Below are 22,449 nucleotides of genomic sequence, written 5' to 3' on the forward strand. Positions count from 1 at the left end.
TCAGACACTCTCTCCCTCTCTCCTACACACACACACACACACACACACACACACACACACACACACACACACATACACACACACACACACACACACACACACACACACACACACACACACACTGCACATGACAGACTTTGAGCTTAACTAGGTTACGTTTAATCAAGTCTGTGTGTGGATACCAGAGAGAAAGGGGAGGTCTAAGCAGCAAAGAGCATGAAGCAATTAGTGAGCAGGTTGCTCATTCATACACAGTAGTTCACATTTGAGGATTTCCATCCAAACCACATGTTTTTAGATCAATACCACTTTCTAGTAAGGCACCCTTTACCCTTTAAGTTGTATTTATTTATGGTTAATAAATAATTTACCAATGTATTACGTGCCATTAATAAAAGAACTTTTGGGTTGCCAGTTTCTGAGAAATCCCGTTGGCTGGTGTTGAGCCTCGTCTAGCATTACACTGGCTTTTTATTTTTTTAAGATAGCTCTTAAATTCATCAGGAGAACCCCTATTTCTGAAATACCAATACAGTGCACACTGCACACTTGATGACAAATTTGCAACACTTTGTTAAAGGTCCCATGGCATGAAAATGTCACTTTATGAGGTTTTTTAACATTAATATGAGTTCCCCCAGCCTGCCTATGGTCCCCCAGTGGCTATAAATGGTGATAGGTGTAAACCGAGCCCTGGGTATCCTGCTCTGCCTTTGAGAAAATTAAAGCTCAGATGGGCCGATCTGGAATCTTGCTCCTTATGACGTCATAAGGAGGAAGGTTACCTGCCCTTTCTCTGCTTTGCCCGCCCAGAGAATTTGGCCCACCCTTGAGAAAGAGAGAGACATCATGGCTTGCAAATGAGCGAAGCATGGCAGTTGGTCAAGGCCACACCCCCACCCTCCACCTTGCCCCCCCCTCTCTCCTCCTCAATAGCATTTAAAGCTACAGACACAGAAATGGCACATCCTAAGTAAAGCTCATTGTGGGACTGGCTCTAGTGGCTGTAATTCTGCACCAAGGCTGAATTTCGGGAAAGAGACTTCAGATACAGTATTAGGGGACCACTGAGGCCTATATACAAGCATCCAAAAAGCAGCATGTCATAGGACCTTTAAAGACTTACTAACATTTGTACCTGTGCTTAAGTGTCAGGCAGGTCGTGAGTTTATCACTTTTTAAAATGAGGTCTGCAATTATAAATGCGAGTAAGTCTTTTTTTTAATCCAATGTATTAATACTGATTTAGTGTCTTCGTCAGACATACAAAACACAATCAGAAGAAATATTAACAGAACTTTTACAAAAAAGTAAAAGCAACCGGATTTATGAAAAGTAAAGCCCATGAAGTTCATGAATGAAACCCTCATCTTTTCAAAGTTCTTGGGTTTTCCCTTCATTAAAAATGTAAATTTTTCAATAGAAACCCAGCTTGATAGACCTTTTAACCATAGAGGCAAAGTCCGTCCCCTTCCAGTGGACCTCATGGGTCATTATTTCGGGAAAAAAAAGGATGATAGTGAACGGGGAGAGACTAATATTAATAATTACTAATACTATTTTTTTATCCAGTTTGAATTGAGCCATGAATTACACATATGATGTTCATCAATTTTAATAATATAATAACTTTGCAAGTGAAGAAAATCAGTTTGTCATAGGTTTGTCGTAGTACCACTTAGTTTTGTGTGAAACCGCTCAGTGAACTACGTATCTCATCTCGCACAATTTACTTCACCTTGGTTGATGCTAGGCTTGCTCGCTAGCTAGTCATCTCAGCAATGTTCCACAACACGTGTAACATTATCTTACCTAATGTGTTTTACACAGCGACATTTTATGAGCCGAGAAACAAAAGAGCAAGATCCGTTGCTCGTGTAAGTAATTTTACATCCTGGAACGAAACACAGACACTGTAGCTTCAGTGAGATGTCACCCATGCGACTTTGAAGTGTCTAGTCATTCTAATTATGTATTTTCAGTCTTATACTTCTACAGTTTTATGACAAACTGAGACATTCTTGACTTGCAAAATTATCTTTTAAATTGACGAACATCATATGTGTAATCCATGGCTCAATTCAAAGGGGATCAAAATGTAATTTGTCTCTCCCCTTTAACTACCGTTCCTATTTTTTCCGAAAAGGTCCCATGGTGGTCCACTGGAAGGGGAAGGACTTCGCCTCTCTATTGACTGAGAGTTGTTTTTTGTAGGTTTTTACAAAACACAGAAATCATGTATTTGCCATCAAAGGTAGAATATGTAGTTTCGCTTACTGTTCGTAAACACACAATGTTCAAAGTTGGCCCCTCCTTCCCCGCTCAGATCCAGAGAGAGAGCGCAGATGCAGCAGTGGTCAAGCGAGCTAGAGAGTGAATGAAGAGAGGGAGCCTGTAGAAAGCAGTGAATCAGAGTAATAAAACAATATTTTCGGATTGTTTCACAGCGGTTATGTTCTAAAGCACAAATAAACACACCCACAACTACGCGGGAAGGTGCAGCATTGTTGGATTATGAGTGAATGCAGAGCTTCATCCAGTGTGTGTGTGTGTGTGTGTGTGTGTGTGTCAGTGAGACTTGTTCTCGATATGAGGCGTTGAGGGGCAAAGTGGCGTTTGGAAATGAGAACGAGCTGCACAAACTGCACGCTATTATTGGCTGGGAGTTACACACCCACTTGGGGCACAAAGGCTCTTTGTTGACGCCCATAAACGTTCCACACGATGAAAAATAAGAAAACGAAAAAATGTTTAGTTCCCTTTCAAATGGTGCCCCATTTGTAAGGAACATGGATATGTGGGATGAGCAGCAGCGCTGAGTATGTGGGTTGCGCCCATGAAAAATGTGCCAAATCTTCTCTGCCAATGCCAAACAGCTTATTCTGCCATTGACTCGTTTGGTGTTTGGTGGATTGGATGATTGAAGTTTGAAGAAACAAGACATATTGGCAATTTAATAATTTATTCATTTCACAAACAGGAGCCTCAGTAGCGTGTGGAAGAACCATACACAGCCACAACAGCCTGGCACCTCCTCCTCATGCTGGTCACCAGCCTGGTCACACACTGCTGTGGGATGACATCCCATTCTTCAACCAGCAGTCCTGACCTCAACCCCATTGAACACTTGTGGGATCAGCTTGGGCGTGCTGTTCGTGCCATAGTGACCAACACAACCACGTTGGCTGACTTGCGACAAATGCTGGTTGAAGAATGGGATGCCATCCCACAGCAGTGTGTGACCAGGCTGGTGACCAGCATGAGGAGGAGGTGCCAGGCTGTTGTGGCATTAGGATTCATCCTCTGGGTACCGTGAATATATGTACCAAATTTCATGGCAATCCATCCAGTAGTTGTTGGACTATTTCAGCACTCTGGTCCAAAGTGATGAACCAATCAGCCAACCATCTGACATTGTGATCCATATGCCATGCCGCTTGCATGGCTAGTAAAAATATTAATATATCTTTTATTTTTAGGATTAAGTTTCTCTGTTTGTAATAAGCCAGACGGTCTGCAATCATAAATGTTAGTCAGTCATTAGTGAAGTGATTTTACAATAATCCCTTAAGTCTGCAGTAAGTAAATGATAATAAGTTGGTAATAAATGGGTTTTAGTCCTCATTCTCTGCAGAGCTTTTCCAAAAGGCAAGTGGTCAAATGGTCAACTGGAGAAGTCTTCCTAATAAATGTAAGAGTTAAGTAAAAAGACAAAGCAAGTGTCATGCTGGAGAAGGATATAAACCACCCAAATGGAATTTTACAACCTGGCAGCACAGAAGTTGTTCTTCTTAATGGTTTATAACTTATACATTAAGCTATACAAGTTACAACTTCTAATCTTTTATAAAGGGTGCCTTCTGAGAGTGATATCACATTGGTAAATCTAAATCCTTCTCAAGAAACAAAAAAAAGCACATACATATATTTTGCAGGTATCCAGATGGCCTATGTTTCCCTATGGATGATCCTTTTAAGTTAATGAACATTGTATATGAAACTGTAGCCACATGCTGGCCTTAGCATCAATGGCCAAGGGTGGAGGATGATGCCAGAAAGATCAGGGTGATGTGATCTGATTTGATTTATAATGTGTGCCTGACCTTTACTACCTGTGTTGGCACTCAAGGAGAGAAAGTTCGATACTGGGAGAGCATGAGATACAGGGAGGAGGTGGTGGTTCTTGGCGAGGAAGGAAGAACGAGACGGTGAGGCAATTAGGGAGAGAGGACACGTAATCTTTTCAGTTGTTTACACTTTAAGCTCCAATCATCAGTGTCTTAACCTCTCTGTTCCACTGTTCAACTGTGCTTTTTTTCACTTAGGCATAAAGCCATTTTTTTCACCTCATCTCTAATTTCCCTTGTTTCTTGCCCTCTCCTTTTCTCTCCTCCACCTCTCCCTAACTGAATCTACATATCTATTTCTCACCCTGTCTGTCCCTCTGCCTCTCCATCTCTCTGACTATGTTAATTATTAAGTGTATTTGTAGTTTATCTGTTGGCTGAGATCCAGGTTTCTGACTGAGAGACTAAAGCTTTACCTAAGGGCAGTCATATGTGGAGAGGTGTAGAAACAGACAGGGAGGGCACGGAGAAAAAGCGGTTCGTAGAGGATGGGGAGTGTATGTGCACGGGAGAGGACAGAGGCAAAAAAAGATATGAGAGAAATGATACGGAATGAAGATGGGAAATTATATTGCACTACATAATGGAAGAGGGATAGACAGAGAGAAGGAGGAGTGGAGCAAAGACAAAAATAATTGGGCCAAAGAGATGGGGAAAAGGGCTGTAGAAGAAAATGAGAGATGATAGAGGGAAAGGTTGAGTGTGAGCGTAACAGAGGGACAGAGGAGAGGACGTTTCCCCTGTGTTTCATCACTGATGTTGAATGATGGGCCAACCGTGGAAATACTCCCATCTCATCCATCACTCACACCTTGACCCTGCCCCGATCCTTGTTTTACTATGCGTGCGTGTGTCTAAGTGTGTGTGTCAGGGTGTTATAAGCTGCTGTAACTTATTAATCATACAGATAGAACAGGATTAAAACGAACCTCCTCAGGATTGAGCGAATGAAGAAGGGAGTTGCTGTGTGTGTGAGTGTTTATCTGTGCGTATTAATTGTGTTGTGTTCCAGTCCAGACAGGATGCAAGCGGATTGTGAAACTCAGAAGTCAGTTCCCACGGTGAGATGGGGGTTCCCATGGCAACCACAGCAAAGGGAGGACACTGGATTACCCTCACTCTCTTTCCTCTCTCTTTCCCCTCTCTCGCTCTTTCTCTCTCTGTCTCAAGGGTGATAAAGGATTGTACTCTCATTAATTTTTCCGCCCTCTCGAGAGCGAAGTGTCCGGGAAGGGGACTCTGTGTGTGTGCGTGTGTGTGTGTCCATGTGCATGCTCCAGGCTTTGTTATGTATGCGTCCTTGGCTCTTGAATACGTTCCTGTCATCCATTCAGCAGTTTTCACATTTGCGCTCAAATGTGAGTGTGTATGTGTGCATCTTTGTGTTTCTATGAAGCCAACACAATATTTCCTTTAACTTTCTACTTCAGACTATTTCTCCCTTTAAACCTCTCTGCTTTCCACTTCTGAGCCGTGCTCTATCTTCCAGTTTGACAGCTAGCAAGTAACACAGATGCACAAACACACACCATACGCACGTTTAAACTTAAACTAATTTCAAATGTCTTACCGACTGTTTCATGGTAGCCGTTTTTCCTTTGTAGTTGCAAGTATTAATCATGTCAAAATGTCAGAAGTTGTGCTTGTAAATGAAAGTTGATACATTTAAGCTTATTACTGCAAGTTTCCAACCTTGTAAAAGTTGTTTTTTGGTTAGTACATTCAGCTCTGTCCATACAAGTTAGATTTTTCCATCTGTGAAGCGCACATTCATCCCATGGAGTTGTGTGTGTGTAGATATTTTGTAAGTCCAGTTTAGTAATGTTCTGTACACTGCAATGTAGACTTGGCTGGACCATTAACCCTTCCTGTCCACCATGAACTTGTTGTTTATGGCGCTTTTTCAATGCTTTTTATGCTTTTTTAAAATGTTTTTGTCACTTGTTTTAACGCTTTCTTTGTACATGATCAATAAACCTAACTTAAATGACATTATACCTAATTGTAGTTAAAACAAAGCAGAAATTATGAATTATTTTGACTAGTTAAGATCAGAGGATGTTGAATGGATCACAGACTGGTGTACTGTATGTCAAAGTTTAGTCAGGATACTCTTTTAAAACCATTTAAACATTTTTTTTTTCAAATGCTATAAAATTGAATAAAACACCCAAAATGCAATGAAAGTAATCATTAAGTTTACCTGCGAAGAATGTTGCATGGTTTCTATACAACGTACGTACATCCATGCATCCAAGTTATTCTTGGGGAATTTGGTTGAAAGACATCCATATTTCTGTCATAAAAAACTTTGAAAACGGGTCAAATTTGACCCGAGGACAACACAAGGGTTAACGTCTACCAGTCAGTTTCCTCAGAGTTTCCTCTGGGTTTTTACAGACATTACCATTGGCTAGATACAGATGGGTGAGAAATCAAAGAAAAAAATCTGAATATGTGAACGGAGAAACAAAATGAATGCAGATGATTCCACACAGGGCACGAGGGGTCACTGAATGGTTTGATGAGAATGATAATGATGTGAATCATATCCTATCATCCTCACAGTCACCAGATCTCAATGGGAGATGTTGAAGTGACAAGTTAGGCTCTCCAATATCTTTTGGAAGAATCGTGTTCATCAGTCCAGTAGTAGAGTTCCCGAGACTTGTAGAAACTATGACAAAGAGCACTGAAGCTGTTCTGGCAGCTTGTGGTGGCCCAACACCTAAAACACTTTGTGTTGTGTTTTCCTTTACGTTGTCACTAGGGCTGGGACGATATACTTTTGTCCCGATTCGATTCTTTCACAATACATGGGTGCATGGGATTTGATTTGTATTGCGATTTTCATTTATTGCGCTTCTAGAAGTATTGTGATTCGGTGATATTGGGTATTGCGAACTAATTGTTTTCTAAAAAGAATGCACATCACATGTCAGTCAGTCAGTCTGAAATGTATTATATGTGTAAAGAAGTACATAACATGTATTTTCTGCATGTTCTGCTTTGCTCTGCTGTCTGTTTTGGTGGAAACGGATATGATGTAGTCGCCGTCGGTGGTACCATATAAACAGAAAATATTTAGGTCAATCTTTGGGAAAATTAATAAAAAAAAAAATAATTAGATTCTGGTGAAAAGAATTGATTTTAAACGATACAAACGATTATTGATTTTTTTCCCACCCCTAGTTGTCACCCATGCGTAATTCCATTATTTGAACCTTAATGGCAAAATGAGTAGGATTTTCCTTAAAAAAACAATGTATAGACTCATCCAAAAATAATCCCTCTCAATCATCAATTATGACCCACTAGAAGTGTGTGGCATCTGTGTCTGCAGAGACCCTGCCCTCTGCCTGTATTTTTTTATTTATTTATCATTTTTGCTGTGTTAGGGACATTTCTGGGCATCACCCTCTATAAAAACGTAGCGACTAGGTGCCAGATCGTAATCACACATCAAATATAGCTAGGCGAAACGCCAAGAAAACAAAGCTTGTTCCAAAACCACAATCTAGTGATGATACAGCTAGGATTAGGATTTACTGTTTACCAACATCTTGACAGGTACTAGAGCCAGACAATTCTAATTAGGGCAAAGGGGAGGACACCAGGATGGAGCTGAAGTGAAAAGTGCCAGAAGCAATCTACTTGGCTTGTCGTGATTGGCTGAGACTCCTGTCAATCAACCTAATTAGCTAAATTTGCAAGCACAGCTTCAGGAAATGTTCTAATATTGATTATTGTTGTTGTAATCAATGTTCAAACTCTTCGGTGGTGTTGATCCTTAACCTTGTGTCACATGGTTTGAGCGTGTGAGCATATTGGCCATCCTGCTAAACTGTGTAACTCTAGGGATGTTCCAGCCCTGTGACCACACACCTTTCCTGCTGCAGGTAAAGCACACACACCCACACACACACACACACACACACACACACACACACACACACACACACAATCTGAAATTACAAACTAATTATGTTCAGCTCTGAGACTTCATTATCAAGGGACTAAAAAGTTTTTGCTTTAATTTTCCCCCCACTTAATCAGTTTACACTAATCCTGTGTGTGTGTGTGTGTGTGTGTGTGTGTGTGTGTGTGTGTGTGTGCGTGTGCGTGTGCGTGCACAGGCTCTGGATGATGGGATCTTTGCGTTTTTTGCCGGGGAAATGGTGGTGAAGATGGTGGCTCTTGGGGTCATAGGTCAGAGCGGTTACCTAGGCGACACATGGAACAGATTGGACTTCTTCATTGTTATAGTTGGGTGAGTGTTTGACAGTTGCACACACCCACTTGCACACGTACACACGCAAATCTGACATTAAATATGAGCCAAAATTGTGTGTGTATGTGTGTGTTTTGTGTGAAGCTTAGACACTTGTTTAATGCCAGTTAAATGTCAAATGTGTGTGTGCGCGCGTGCTTAGACGAACCGGCGGAAGTTTGTGTGTGCGTGGCAGCTCCGCAGAATGACAATGGCATCATTGGGTCCTGAGAGACAGAGACCTCGGTGATTGGTAGTTAAAAGGCTATGTATCCCAGAGACAGTGCACTGCGTTCTGCTGGATTCCCTGTAGGGGTTCAGGGTTTGCCAAGGTCAGGCTGATCAAGATGCCAGTGACACAGCGGTGGCTTTCCCTCTCCGCAGAATGCTGGAGTACTCGCTTGATGGACACAACGTCAGCCTATCAGCTATCAGGACTGTCCGGGTTCTCCGCCCCCTGCGAGCCATCAACAGAGTTCCCAGTGAGTTTTTCTCCTTCTCCCTTCAAGATACACTGCACTCAGAATATTATGGCCGTTTTTTATTGTCTTTTATTCTTTTGGCTCTGTGCTCAAGTACATTGGATTTTAAATGAACCAGTGACTGTGAGGTTAAAGAGCTGACTATAAACTTCTCAGAGTGTTCACATCCAAATTGGGTGAACCGTATAGGACTCTCCTGACTTTAGGACAATGCAGCAGGTCAAAGGCTGCAAACAAAGAAGAGAGAAGGCAATTAAAAAGGTTTTTATGATCACACCGTATAAAGTTCTTGACTGTTTGACTTGCCGAAGACCAGATTAAGGGCAAAAAGCCCTCAAGACAAGCAAGAAGTGAAGATGACTGCAGTACAGGCTTGGCAGAGCATCAGCAGGAAAGATACCAAGTGTCTCCACAAGTCTGTAGGTCACTTCAGAAAGCCACTGACTTAATATTAAATAGGATGACTGTGCAATACTTCTTTCTGTTTCATTCCAACCATCTTCCTGTCCCCTGTAATTGGTGTACAATGTATAAAAAGGGATGCAATTCCTATGTTGTTCATCTGATATGGGAACACCCTCAGCTGAAATTCAGCAATCACATTCATAGCCAAGGCAATAAAAAATGTGTCAGTGTCCTTGTACTCTGGCTGCACTGTTAATTCCACTTCATTTCATCACTAATAACAGCTGCAGCTTTCCTTTTGATGGATGCATGTTTAAACAAATCAGGACACAGTAAACAAAGTCATGGTAATCATTTGGATTCTTGCGTTGTTTTTGGCCAGCCAACTTAATTTTTCTTTTTTGACTACACTCTGTGATCTTGGCGTGTGTTTGAAGTCCAGAGGCAGTGAAGCGGAGGAATTTGTATCTGTGCTCTTCAGCAGAGTGTAGGGGAGGCCAATTATTATTATTAGAACCATTACATTACATTACATGTCATTTAGCTGATGCATTTATCCAAAGCGACTTACAATTGATATATATGTAAGAGGTTGCATCCCTCTGGAGCAACTAAGGGTTAAGTGTCTTGCTCAGGGACACATTGGTTGATATATCGCAGTGGGAATCAAACCCAGGTCTCCCACACCAAAGGCATGTGTCATATCCACTGCGCCATCATCAACCCTAATTATTTGCCATTCAATTAATTGCACTGCTCCAGTTTTGAGGAGGAATACATTCAGAGAGTTCTCTTGTCTGGCCAACACTTCCTGTAACTGCCAATTTAAAGTTACATGCAGATATTTGCTAGGCAAGGCAAAAAAAATAAACTTTACAGTGCAGTATAAGAAATTAAACATTGAAGAGCAGTTAAAAACAGTTAAACATATAAAAGCAGATAAAATACGAGATTACTTTTACTCTCCTTTTACATTCCACTTTGCCACCCATTCTGACGTGGAAAAAGTACTTTTATTTTAAAATTATATTATATTATATTATATTTGGAAAGGAAAAACTTCGCAAAACCCTTTTGGTTGAATTCACACTTTTTGTAATTAGATTTTGATTAGTGAGCTCATGTCAACCAGTTGAAATTCACACTTTGTTGTAATTGGTGATCTCATCTCAACCCGAAACCCTGTTGATTTGAAATTCACACTTTGTTGTAATTAGTGATCTTATTTCATTTCAACCTTAAACCCTTTACTATTCGTAAAAGGCTGGTTTCTTACTAAAACCCACACAATGAAATCTGGAATAATGATGACAAACAAAGAAAATAAAAAACCTGCAACTTCAATATAAGATTTAAAGAAAGGCAACATCAAAAAGATAGGTCTTCAGCCTTGATTTAAAAGAACTGAGAGTTGCGGTGGACCTGCAGTTTTCTGGGAGTTTGTTCCAGATATGTGGAGCATAAAAACTGAACGCTGCTTCCCCCTGTTTAGTTCTGACTCTGGGGACAACAAGCAGACCTGTCCCAGACGACCTGAGAGGTCTAGTGTGAGTGTAGTAGTAGATCAGAAATGTATTTTGGCCCTAAACCGTTTAGTGATTTATAAACCAGCAAAAGTATTTTGAAATCAATTCTTTGAGGCCAGTGTAAAGACTTCAGAACTGGAGTGATGTGATCCACTTTCTTGGTCTTAGTGAGGACTCGAGCAGCAGCGTTCTGAATCAGCTGCAGCTGTCTGATTGATTTTTTAGGGAGACCTGTAAAGACACCGTTACAGTAGTCGAGTCTACTGAAGATAAAAGCATGGACAAGTTTTTCCAAATACTGCTGAGACATAAGTCTTTTAACCCTTGATATATTATTAAGGTGGTAATAGGCTGATTTTGTAATTGTATTAATGTGGTTGTTGAAATTCAGATCTGAGTCCATGACTACACCAAGATTTCTGGCTTTGTCTGTTGTTGCTAGTATGTGCACAGTTGCCTATGGTGTTTGTGCTGTATGTGTGTGTGTTGGCAGGTATGCGTATCCTGGTGACCCTCCTCCTAGACACACTTCCCATGCTGGGCAATGTGCTGGCACTGTGCTTCTTCGTCTTCTTCATCTTTGGCATCGTTGGTGTGCAGCTGTGGGCGGGGCTACTGAGGAACCGCTGTTTCATGGGAGAGGATGTCAAGATGTGAGTTACCATAGTAACCCGCAGATGTCACAACAAGGGATGCCCTTGCCTCATTACTATTGTTTATTAAAACAGTAGTTACAAGCATTACTATGAAACTTGTGTCAAAAGTTTGCTCACAATTGGCTCAATCAATTATGATAAGCTACTTTCACTCTGCTATTATTTCTAAGAGGGGATCAATATCACCGATAGTCTGATCTTGTTTGTTATCTAATCAGCTCCGTCTGGGAGGAGGTAAATGTGTTTCCTGCTGGAACCTCCAGCATTAGAGATCACAAATCAAGGGATTAAGATGGTTAAGTGAATTTTGTGTGTCGCTATTTAGGGACTCTCTGTGGCTATTTCAACATGCACCCTCAGAGTTTCACTATCACTCCAGTTCTCTCCTTCATGTCATGCTCGATCACTGTCAAACTGACAGCGTTACACCATCGCTCTCACTCTCGCTCCTGCTCACATGTTCACAAACAAGATCAGATAATATCACATAACATCAGATAACATCATGGTCACCACCTGACCTTACATCTGCTCAACCATCCCACTCAGATAATAATCCCTGACAGTGGTGCATGCAGAGGTGGGGGTGCATCCAAACAGCTGTTATACTGTTTTACTGTTTTGGAGTAGTCGGATACAATTAATAAATTATAGTGAATGTACAGTTACTACTGTAACTTTATACTATACTATAATAAGTAATAGTAATAATAATAATAATAATAAACGTTATTGAAATAGTAGAAAACAAATCTGCACCACCATTAAATATAAGTAGATAGAATAAAAAAAAAAAAAAAAAAAAGTACTAAAGTAAATAAATAAATAAAACACAGGAGTGGAACTGGAAACGGGATACAACTTTGGGCCGACAATAATGAAAGGATTTTTTTAAAAGATACGTTTTAAGAAGGGATTGTGATTTAAGAGTGAGCAGAATGGACTACTCAGTTACACAGCATTGTGACAAAAACAAAAGCATCAGCACTGTACAAAAGTAATGAACAGCAGTTTTTATTTTCATAATTTCTAACTATTTTATATCACAAAGGCAGGAGTCTGTAATTGACTTTCTAACATACTACAGCTATATCAGGAAAGACAATATCACATATCACAATCAAACTAGTCTATATCCTCGACGTTCCACTTCCGGGTCTGCTGAGGTCCCGCCGGAAATTCCACCGGATGTCATTCTTTTTGGCCGGATGTCCGTTACCTTCCACTTTCTTTGTGTTGGAATTCTAAACTCCGTTCGATTTATGAGGACTATGGTTAACTGCTCCTCAGATCTCTGCAGGGTAAATCCAGACAGCTAGCTAGACCAATCTGAGTTTTCTGTTGCAGGACTAAAACAACTTTTGAACGTACACATAGTCCACCAAAACAAGTTCCTTCCCGAGGCTATTTTGCAGCCGCACTGTGGCTCTGTCCGATTGTGATTGGTTTAAAGAAATGCCAATAAACCAGAGCACGTTTTTCTCCCATACCAGAATGCTGTGTGGACTAGCCAGACCCTCCTTCGCAGCGCTGTGGAGGAAGGTCTGGCAATGCGAGACTAGTGTTACATTAGCCTGCTGTCAAAGTAGCCTTTACATTTTATAATCCTTCTCTAGATTTTATTTTCAGTTAGCAATTTGGATTTTTTTTCTGCTTCATAAACAGCAAAATTGCTGTCTTAATAAGAAGTGAGGGAGCAGTGCTCCTCTGTGACCCTTCTCTACACCACAGATGATTGATTGCTTATCTCTCCACTGCACCCTCTCTCTTTTCTTTTTTTCCCTTCATCTGTATTTCTCTCTCTGCTTCCTCATTTCCTCCTTAAGCACCCTTGTGTATTTTAGACTGTCTTTCTGTTTTTTTCAGAAAACAGACCTTTTGTTTGTTTTCCTAAAAATCGTTCAAACTTTACATGATTTTGTCCAGAAACGTGTTGTCCGTATTTTAGGCCTCAGTTTGTTTTGTTTTGGCAGTTTAAAGCATAAGACCAGTGATATTCTATGTGTTTCCTATTGGACAAAAACCAGCAATGAATTGATTCGACTAACAAGTATTATCTGTGCAGCCAGAGTCTGATACAGCCTATTTTTCTCTGCTATTGAGCTCAATTATCCAAAAAACTATTAAAAACACATTAGTGAGCCACAGAGTACAGTGGGTGTCATGTTCCTTCATTTAAATGAACATGGGCACTATAGTTAATTTTTAATCAATCTCACATTCACAGCCCTGTTGTTGTGATTACCCACTAGCTCACCAAATGTCTATTAATCCGTGGCTGAGTAAACTAAAAACGACAGTGTCCAGCTGTTAATGCAAAAATACAACTATATTTACATTTCTGTGACCCACTTTTAAAGATTAACATTAAGGGCATGGGGCTCAGTGCCACAGACAGGAAAAATAAGTAGAAGAAGAGAAACAGACTCAAGCATTGTTGGTTTTGGTCTTTTCGGAGGATTTGCTGACAATAAGGAAACATACAGTCCGTAGTGAAAGAAGTATTGAGATCCTCTACTTAAGTACAAGTACTAATACAACATTGTACTCTGTTACAAGTAAAAGTCCTGCATTGAAAAAGTTACTTAAGTAAAAGTATGTAAGTATCATCAGGAAAATGTAAATAAAGTATTAAAAGTAAAAGTACTCAATGCAGAAAAATTCTCACATTTTAGAAACTGGAAATGAAAAAAGCTTCAAAAGCGTCAAAGTGTTTGGTTCCTCTGTTTACATTTAAATACTGTATTAGTTAATAATACAATTATTTATACATAAATAAATAATAATATCAAATGTTTGTTCTCTTCTCCAGGAGATATAACATCTCCTTCCTGAGTGGCTACTATCGGCCAGATGGCACCGATGACCACCCCTTCATCTGCTCAATGGAAAGAGAGAACGGGATGCTTCGATGCTCTGATGTGCCTCGCCGCCGTGTAGGCAGGACTTCCTGCTTCCTGGGTGCTGAGGAGGCCCTTCCAGAGATGGGAGTAGATGCACCAGTGTCATGTGTAAACTGGTACCAGTATTACAATGAGTGTCGAGCCGGGGAAGTAAACCCACACAAAGGAGCAATTAACTTTGATAACATTGGATATGCATGGATTGCCATTTTTCAGGTAAATGTTTGAAGTATTTATATAAAGGGATACATCTTTAATCAATAAATGATGATGCACACTACGTTCCACACACTACTGTGATTACTCTGGGTGTTTGCTTTTAAACAGGTAATTACTCTAGAAGGTTGGGTAGACATCATGTACTACGTCATGGATGCACATTCTTTCTACAACTTCATCTACTTCATCTTCCTTATTATAGTAAGTGCACGCACACGCACACACACACACACACACACACACACACACACACACACACACACACAGTGCATTTCACTATCTTTGTGGCGACCCGTCGTTGACATAATGCATTCCCTAGCCCCTTACCCTAATCTTAACCATCACAACTAAATGCCTAACCTTGACCATTACCCTAACCCTAACCATAACCTAATTCTAACCCTAATCATAAAACCAAGTCTTAACCCTCAAACAGCCCTTTAAAGTTGTGGGGTCCAGCATTTTGGCCCCACAAAGCTGTCTGGACCCCACAAGTACACTGTATTCCCGGTTTTTGGACCCCACAAATATAGTTAAACAAGAACACACATAGTGCATTTCACACACACACACACACACACACACACACACACACACACACACACACACACACAAAACAGCTAGACAACATATACTGTACCATGTGTTACAACAGTGTGTAATGTGTGCCTTGTCATGACCAGGTGGGCTCCTTCTTCATGATCAACCTGTGCCTGGTTGTCATAGCAACCCAGTTTTCTGAAACGAAGCAGAGAGAACACGCCTTAATGAAGTCAGAGCAGTGCGCCCGGCAGCTCCACCAGTCAGCTTCCACGCTGGCTAGTGACAGCCAACCAGGAAGCTGCTACGAGGAGATCATCCGCTACCTGGCGCACCTGGGCCGCAAGGCGTGGCGACGACTCTTCCGCTGCTATGCTCAGGCACGCACACACTTTCACTGCGTTTGCGTGTGCCAGAAAGACAGAGGAGGTGGAGCTGCCAGAAGGGGCGGAGTTGGGGAAATGAACGGACTTGCCCACCGGCACTCAGGACACGTTCCAAACGACCTGTCGCACCTTCACCAGCATTATCATCACCATCATCAGCGTCATCACCAGCATCAGCAGCCTCAGCAGCCTCAGTCTGAGCCTGCTGTCAGAAATGGAGGGAATGGTTTTAATTATCCCTTCATATCGCCCCTTCTCAGTCAAATGGATTTAAAGGACCAGGACCAGAAGAGGCTGGTTGCCACGGAGAACGTCAACCGACTGCCGCAGCTGGTGGTGGAGCATGGTGAGAATGAAGGGGTGTGTGTGTGTATGTGAGTGTGTTGGTGTGTTCAAAATCACATACTTACATACCATCATACTATGTATGACGTAAAAATTGAGTATGTACGGTAGTTCGTTTCAATTGCATAGTATGTGGATTTTATGTTTGCGAGAAATGCCCAGATGTATATGAATATCTGAGCATGGGACGTAAGCTTACGGGACATACTCAATCCGCCACAAAATGCATTGTGGCTCTTCAGACTGTCCAATGAGAGACTGCAAAGTGGTTTAAATAATTAACCATTGGACAACCATTCACAAAAGTATGAATGATGGTGAGTGAAGTTAAAGCCCCCCATGAGGAACTTAAGTAATGACAACAACACTGTTGACGCAGCCACATGACGCAAGCCTTCGGTGATCGTGCACCTACTCCTTATACGTTACAAAACCCACTACTAACCTGTTCAAGAGCAGTAAGGCGACATCCGTGTCTGACCTCAGTGCCTTTTCTTTCTCAGCGCTCTCCAACTAGGAAAAGGGAAAAGCCACACCAATGGTTATCAGTGTTTGTCTTTGCCGTCGGTCATTTTCTCTTTTGCTGAAAGTGTGGGTCTTTTCTTAGCAGTACAATCACTGACAGAAACATTTTGTGGGCGCTTCTTTGGGTTTTCAGCCATGCCTTCACCTGTTGCAGCTGTCCTCTTCGTCTCCAAAGCTGAACGCTGCTGTTGTCCTTTCTCAGGTGACATAAAACGCATCACTCAAGCTGCTGGCCGCGAAAGTCGCCGGACTACACTATTTTGTAAACATAGCCATACTGAGAAATACAGAGACAGTTTTGTGGAGCTGTAGCAACTCATTTGGCAATGGCTTGAATGTAACGGACGTTCATTAACATAAAATGGTCGCACACTATAGCATTAATAGGCACAGTTAAGAGAAAAGGCACCGGAGCTCACATAAATGATGTATTGCATAAAACATATTTAACACTAAAATATTTAATCATTTTAATTTGCCTTAAAATAATACTGGGAAATATCACATTTGTGATAAACAGTTTTCATTCAACGGTAGGTCAGACCGATAACGTCGTGATTGATACAGTCGTGATGGATACAGTCGTGATGCAGAGGGGATGTATTGCTGCTAATGGCATACTTAATTTAGTGGGCAGTATGCAGTACATACAGATTGAGTATGTATATACAATTTTAAACAGCCTGTGAGTGTGAGTGCTCTCAAGGCCATAGCTTGTCAACCTGGGCCTTATAGGGGTGGAGGCCCCCTGTATTTTAGCAATGTTAGCGGTGTTAATTCTTTGGATAAAAAGAAGAGTTGTCAGCAAAGCTTTAATGAGCCTGATTGTGTTTGTCAGTGTGATTTGGGTGACTTTGCTATTATTTCTTTTAATTCCTTCTTTAAAGAAATAATCTTTGAGGCTCAGTTCACCCAAATTACAACACAGTGTATTTTTCCACTTACGCTCAGCAGCATTTAGACATGCAGATCACAGACATCTGCCACCTCTGACAATGGATTTAAAAAAATGTTGGTGCTCAAAGCATTTTAAAAAGAAGAAGAGCTTCTGCATGCTGGAGTCTGCACATTTTTCTTGAATACATTAACAAGCTTTCAGTCATAGACCTTGATCAGGCCTACAAGGCAAACGGAATGCAAGAACCCTGTGGTGTATTTATACATTCAGGTAATTAGCCCCAAGGCAACACATCTGTTTATCCCTTACATACGATCACACTCTGTGTATTGTAGTCCCAAGGGATTTTTGGACAACAAATAGTGAAACGATGTATGAAAGGGAAGGGAAACACACATATACAGCGGTTGCATACATAAACGATGTGAAAAACATCAGGCAAAAGCTGTCATAACTCACAACACTATAGTTTAAAATGTCAAATTAGAGCATACTGCTCAAGTCAAACTTCTTATTCAAGCCTAAAGGTTGAAGTGTCAACAATTGACAATTGATCCAAAAGATTTCTCTCTGACCTAACCTTTTATCCAGCGCTCCTCCTCTAGGCTTAATTTTCTGAAATCTGAGGGGAGATATAGGACAAGATAAGAGTTAGGATGTGAATATTCATAAAAAGGATTTGCAACAGGATATTTGAGATATTTTCACAACATCCTGTGCATTACATGGGATAACAACCCTGATTGAAAATATTTAACTTGTGAAACAAATGTGTTATAAAAGATATATTTTTTAAATTGAACAGATGCATGTTTGGCCAGAGACCATGTCAAGTTACTCTGGATAAACCACACACCTGTTTTTGACTTAAGAACTTGTCCTTGGGGAATTTAAGGTTTAAGGTTTAGGGTTTAAAGGGGTTCTCCATAAAATTGCACTTCAATAAAATTGAGTGACTCACTTCAGAGAAACATAGAACTGGATGGTCAAAATCAAAGCTGCAGACGGCAAGATATCCTGACTTTAAACCAAAAACACAACACGCACGCTTTCCATTAAAAAATTGCAGTCCCCAAGCCGAAATTACCCCGATGACATCACGATGATATCACGTGGGGCTATTTTCTCAGGCTTTACAAAGCTTCTCCAGTGTTAGAAAACATACATCTGTTTTTACAGGCTGAGTAGTACTCCCCATGATGAGTGACTTTGATGTTTAAAATCGATTGAGCAACAGAGAAAATACATATCAAATTTTAATACAATTCAGTAATAAATTCTAATTGTAGCTGGCACACTTCCCATACACAAAAAAAATTGAGTTGAAATGATTCAGTATGGGGATCATGGGCCAAAACACTGAAAATCACAGCTCCAGATAAGTGTATTTTTTTTTTGTAATGAAGAGCCATTTTCCGCAAGTCTGCCTGCTGAAAGTTTCCTTGCAGCCCACATTATCTATGGAATGACTCGATTGGATTCACTATATTGGTCTCCAGTAAAACATGATTTTTCTATTTCTATTTGTGATGACAAGTGAACTGCTCGTGCTAGATTAGTGTTTGTTGTTGTCATTGGAGCATTCCTCCCGAGCTGCTTGCTAATGAATTCCGCTGAAATCTTACTCCCGCTTCACTCCACACTTCGACCCCCCAACACACACACACACACACACACACACACACACACACACACACACACACACACACACAGAAAGACACACACACATTCCTGTTCTAATAAAAGAACTCCCCCTCTGCACAAAAGCATCCCAACTGCACATTTGCTTCCATATTATTGCATTTTTGTCTCCCAGAAATGAAATGAAGGTGCTCTCCTTTACCGAGCAGAGAATATATTGAATGACAGAATGTCTGCAGAAGTGCAATACAGAATCCACTATTTGCTTTTAACCTTGTGCATGTATGATTTTTTTGGCCCGTGTCTTTATCACCTCCTCCTTGTGTCTGTGCAGGTGGGTGCACTGGGCACCCTGCGTTACCGTTGCCAGGTGAAGCCCTAGGAGAGTCCTCAGTATGCCCGTATCGCATCTACTACAACCAACTTAGTGACAGCGAAAATGTTAATGAGCAGCCTGAAGACCAGCATCATGGGTACAGCAACTCATGCCATGGCAACAGCCCGTGTCACAGTAACAGCCCATGCCATTGTAGCGGTGATGCACAGGTGTCTGAGCCAAAGAAAAGGCTGTGGGAGCGTTGCTGGGCGGGACTTCAAACTAAACTGGAACTCATTGTTGGCAGCAGATACTTCAGCAGAGGAATCATGATTGCCATCCTTATTAATACACTGTCGATGGGCATAGAGTCCCATGAACAGGTATGTTATGTGTGTATGTGTGTGTGTTAGTATAAGAGGCTGCATGTTTGTGTGTACATGCATAGCTATGTGCATGGCTCTTGCAGATTGGATGTGACTACAGTTTGATTGAAAATGGATGTGCTAATCACTGTGTCCAATAAACACTTACAGCGCCAAGCATATGGGCTCACAAAGGGTGTGTGCGTGTGTGTGACTGCGTGTCGGTGTGCACACCCATGTATCAGGAGGTGGAGAAACTCATAAGACCTGAAGTGTTAATTAAAGCGTGACCCTGGGACAGGAGAGAGAGAGTGAGAGAGAGAGGGAGGAGGGAGAGAGAGATTGAGCGGTGTAAAGACGGGGAAGAGTGAGAGAGGCGAGTGAGAGCGAATGGAAGAGTGAGGAGCAGGAGGAAGACAGATCTGACATTGTGATTGGCTGAAAGGCAGGGATAGACTGTGGGAGACGAGGGAAGATTAAGTTTCGTCCATTTCCTGAACAATATGACAGATCTGGATGGCCTTGACTTCTTGAATAACTAATGTTTAAGGATAAGGCCTGTTCTATTTTATCCTTTTTATTATCAAAAAATCCTTTGAAGAGACCAAAGCCAACAATGAAAGTGTATGAATGAATGTAGTGATATATGAATGCGTTGCCAACGCCTCTGCGCCATAGAAATCAATTGTCATATAAAAACAATTTAGTACAAACAAAGAGCCATACAATTTCATTGGACTACCTTCCCTCGTTTCAGTGAATGTGAACAGTGCGGTTTAGTCTGAAACACCTCAGAGACTTGTTTTTTTGATCTCTGGAGAGTAGCTCTGTCAGGCAAATGTCACTGAGCATGCTCAGAGACACTGTTACTTGTTTACACTGCTTTGTTGGTTTGACAAGCTGGGAGAAATAAACCACAATGTTTGTATTCACTGTGATGAAGAAATGCCACCTTATGCCACGGTACATGGTGGCTCTTTTATGTGTGCGATTGTTATGGCCTTTACTGCAATGCGTTTTTATCATAGTTTTTAGATGACAATAGCTCTATGGCATAGAGGTATAAGATATATTAGACTTTGGATATGCAGACAAAAAAAGGCCTTTTAAATCAGTGGTTTTTAAACCTTGTCATCATGCCTCCATTTGAAATCATGCCCCTTCCCTCCAGCAAACTAATTTAATTGGTATAAACCAATGATGATGATGTAAAAATCACTGCCAAAAACTGCCAAATGTAATGTAATTTTATCTAGAATTTTACATGAACTAAATTTAGACTCAAAAACACACTCTCACTTATTTGTCAGTGAACCTATGAGCAAGATCTATCTTCTTATTACCTTGCTAACATGAGAACACTCTTGTTCAACATGAATCAAATTAACTCAACCTTAGATGTACTCTAACATATTTTCATTCTAGTCGTGTGTGTCAAGTTAAGTCAATTTTATTTATATAGCCTAATATCCCAAATTCCAAATGTGCATCAAGGGCCTTGGGTCCCTCCTGCAATGCCTCGCCAGCCCCAGCAGTTTGAGAACCACTGCTTTAAGTCATATCAATAATATTAATAATAAAAGTATATTCACTCAATACTCCAAATTATTGTGGGTAAAAACACACCTGCATTCAAATCCAGGAGCAGCTTCTCTCTCCATATCTAAGACCTCCACTGTAGCCTTGAATAGCATTTCAGAAATTCTTAACATGTTGACTCTTCTGCTCTCCTCGCTGCCAGCCAGCCTGTCTCTCTTTATTTGTTCTTTTTTCTCTCTGCCTGTCCAATATCTGTACATCAATCTCTCACTGTTTTCTCTCCACAAACACTGTGCCTCTTCAGCCACAGGAGCTGACAGATATTTTGGAGATCAGTAACATGGTGTTTACGAGTCTGTTCGGTCTCGAGATGCTGCTGAAGCTCCTGGCTCTCGGCCTCTTTGGCTACATCAAGAACCCCTACAATGGCTTCGACAGCATCATTGTCATCATCAGGTGGGGGCTCTGGGGTGGGGTCTTTGACTCTAAGTTTACCCTAAATTGGGAATTCTGTTAGTAGATATTTGTCTTGTCTTTGGAAAATCCTCACTGTGAGTCAGCACTGCAGTTACATCTCTCAAACTGAATCCATGTGGTTGCACTCTTAGTCAAAGGGGGCCTGTATTCACTCCATTATGTAGTACTACAAGCTAAATTATGTATCTGTGCTTGAAGGGCTTTGCTTGTTTACTGTGCCAGTGCACAGTGCTCTCACCTCGTTTATTGGCTGGTAAGTTGTAAACAGCATTGGCCCATTTCCTCTTTTCAGTTGCCACATTGTCACAAGAAAAATTACTTAACCCCTTCCCTACCTGGAAGGGAGGCTTTTGCGGGTGATACTAATGCTGACTTCAAAAGAGTTACAGCTGAGGTTAAGTACATATCGATTCCTTGGTTGCTTTAATGTGAATTTAACTTTGTGTTTATAATCTGCTTGTCATCGTTGTGTGTTTTAGTGTGTGGGAGATTGTGGGTGAGGCAGAGGGAGGCTTCTCGGTGCTGCGAACCTTCCGACTGCTGAGAGTTTTGAAGCTGGTCCGCTTCCTTCCTGCTCTGAGGAGGCAGCTGGTGGTGCTAATGAAGACCATGGACAATGTGGCCACATTCTGCATGTTGCTGATGCTCTTTATATTCATATTCAGGTATATTCTTTCTTCCTCTAGAGGCAATACTGCAGGCTGAGACAAGCCAAACTGTTTTCTCAGCTTTGCCTCAGTTTTAATTATACCTCACAAAAATCCTAATCATTAATTGACCTTTTTCTCACACTGGTACAGGACATATTACCACATGCACCATCTCTTTT

General features: G+C 41.1%; 1 protein-coding gene across 1 annotated transcript in view; it reads left to right on the plus strand.

Moving 5' to 3' along the window:
* The window catches only part of LOC116057223 (voltage-dependent T-type calcium channel subunit alpha-1H-like), a 55,884-nt gene that overhangs the window by 5,101 nt on the left and 28,334 nt on the right, over nucleotides 1–22,449 (plus strand). The window contains exons 3-12 of the mRNA XM_031309616.2: nucleotides 7,933–8,026; nucleotides 8,264–8,397; nucleotides 8,782–8,879; nucleotides 11,304–11,463; nucleotides 14,279–14,585; nucleotides 14,697–14,789; nucleotides 15,272–15,860; nucleotides 19,258–19,622; nucleotides 21,448–21,599; nucleotides 22,100–22,285. Of these exons, the coding sequence (XP_031165476.1) occupies nucleotides 7,933–8,026; nucleotides 8,264–8,397; nucleotides 8,782–8,879; nucleotides 11,304–11,463; nucleotides 14,279–14,585; nucleotides 14,697–14,789; nucleotides 15,272–15,860; nucleotides 19,258–19,622; nucleotides 21,448–21,599; nucleotides 22,100–22,285 (2,178 nt within the window). The remainder of the gene's footprint in view (nucleotides 1–7,932; nucleotides 8,027–8,263; nucleotides 8,398–8,781; nucleotides 8,880–11,303; nucleotides 11,464–14,278; nucleotides 14,586–14,696; nucleotides 14,790–15,271; nucleotides 15,861–19,257; nucleotides 19,623–21,447; nucleotides 21,600–22,099; nucleotides 22,286–22,449) is intronic.

Source organism: Sander lucioperca, chromosome 4 (genome assembly GCF_008315115.2).
Source record: "Sander lucioperca isolate FBNREF2018 chromosome 4, SLUC_FBN_1.2, whole genome shotgun sequence".
NCBI classification, from domain to species: Eukaryota; Metazoa; Chordata; class Actinopteri; order Perciformes; family Percidae; genus Sander; species Sander lucioperca.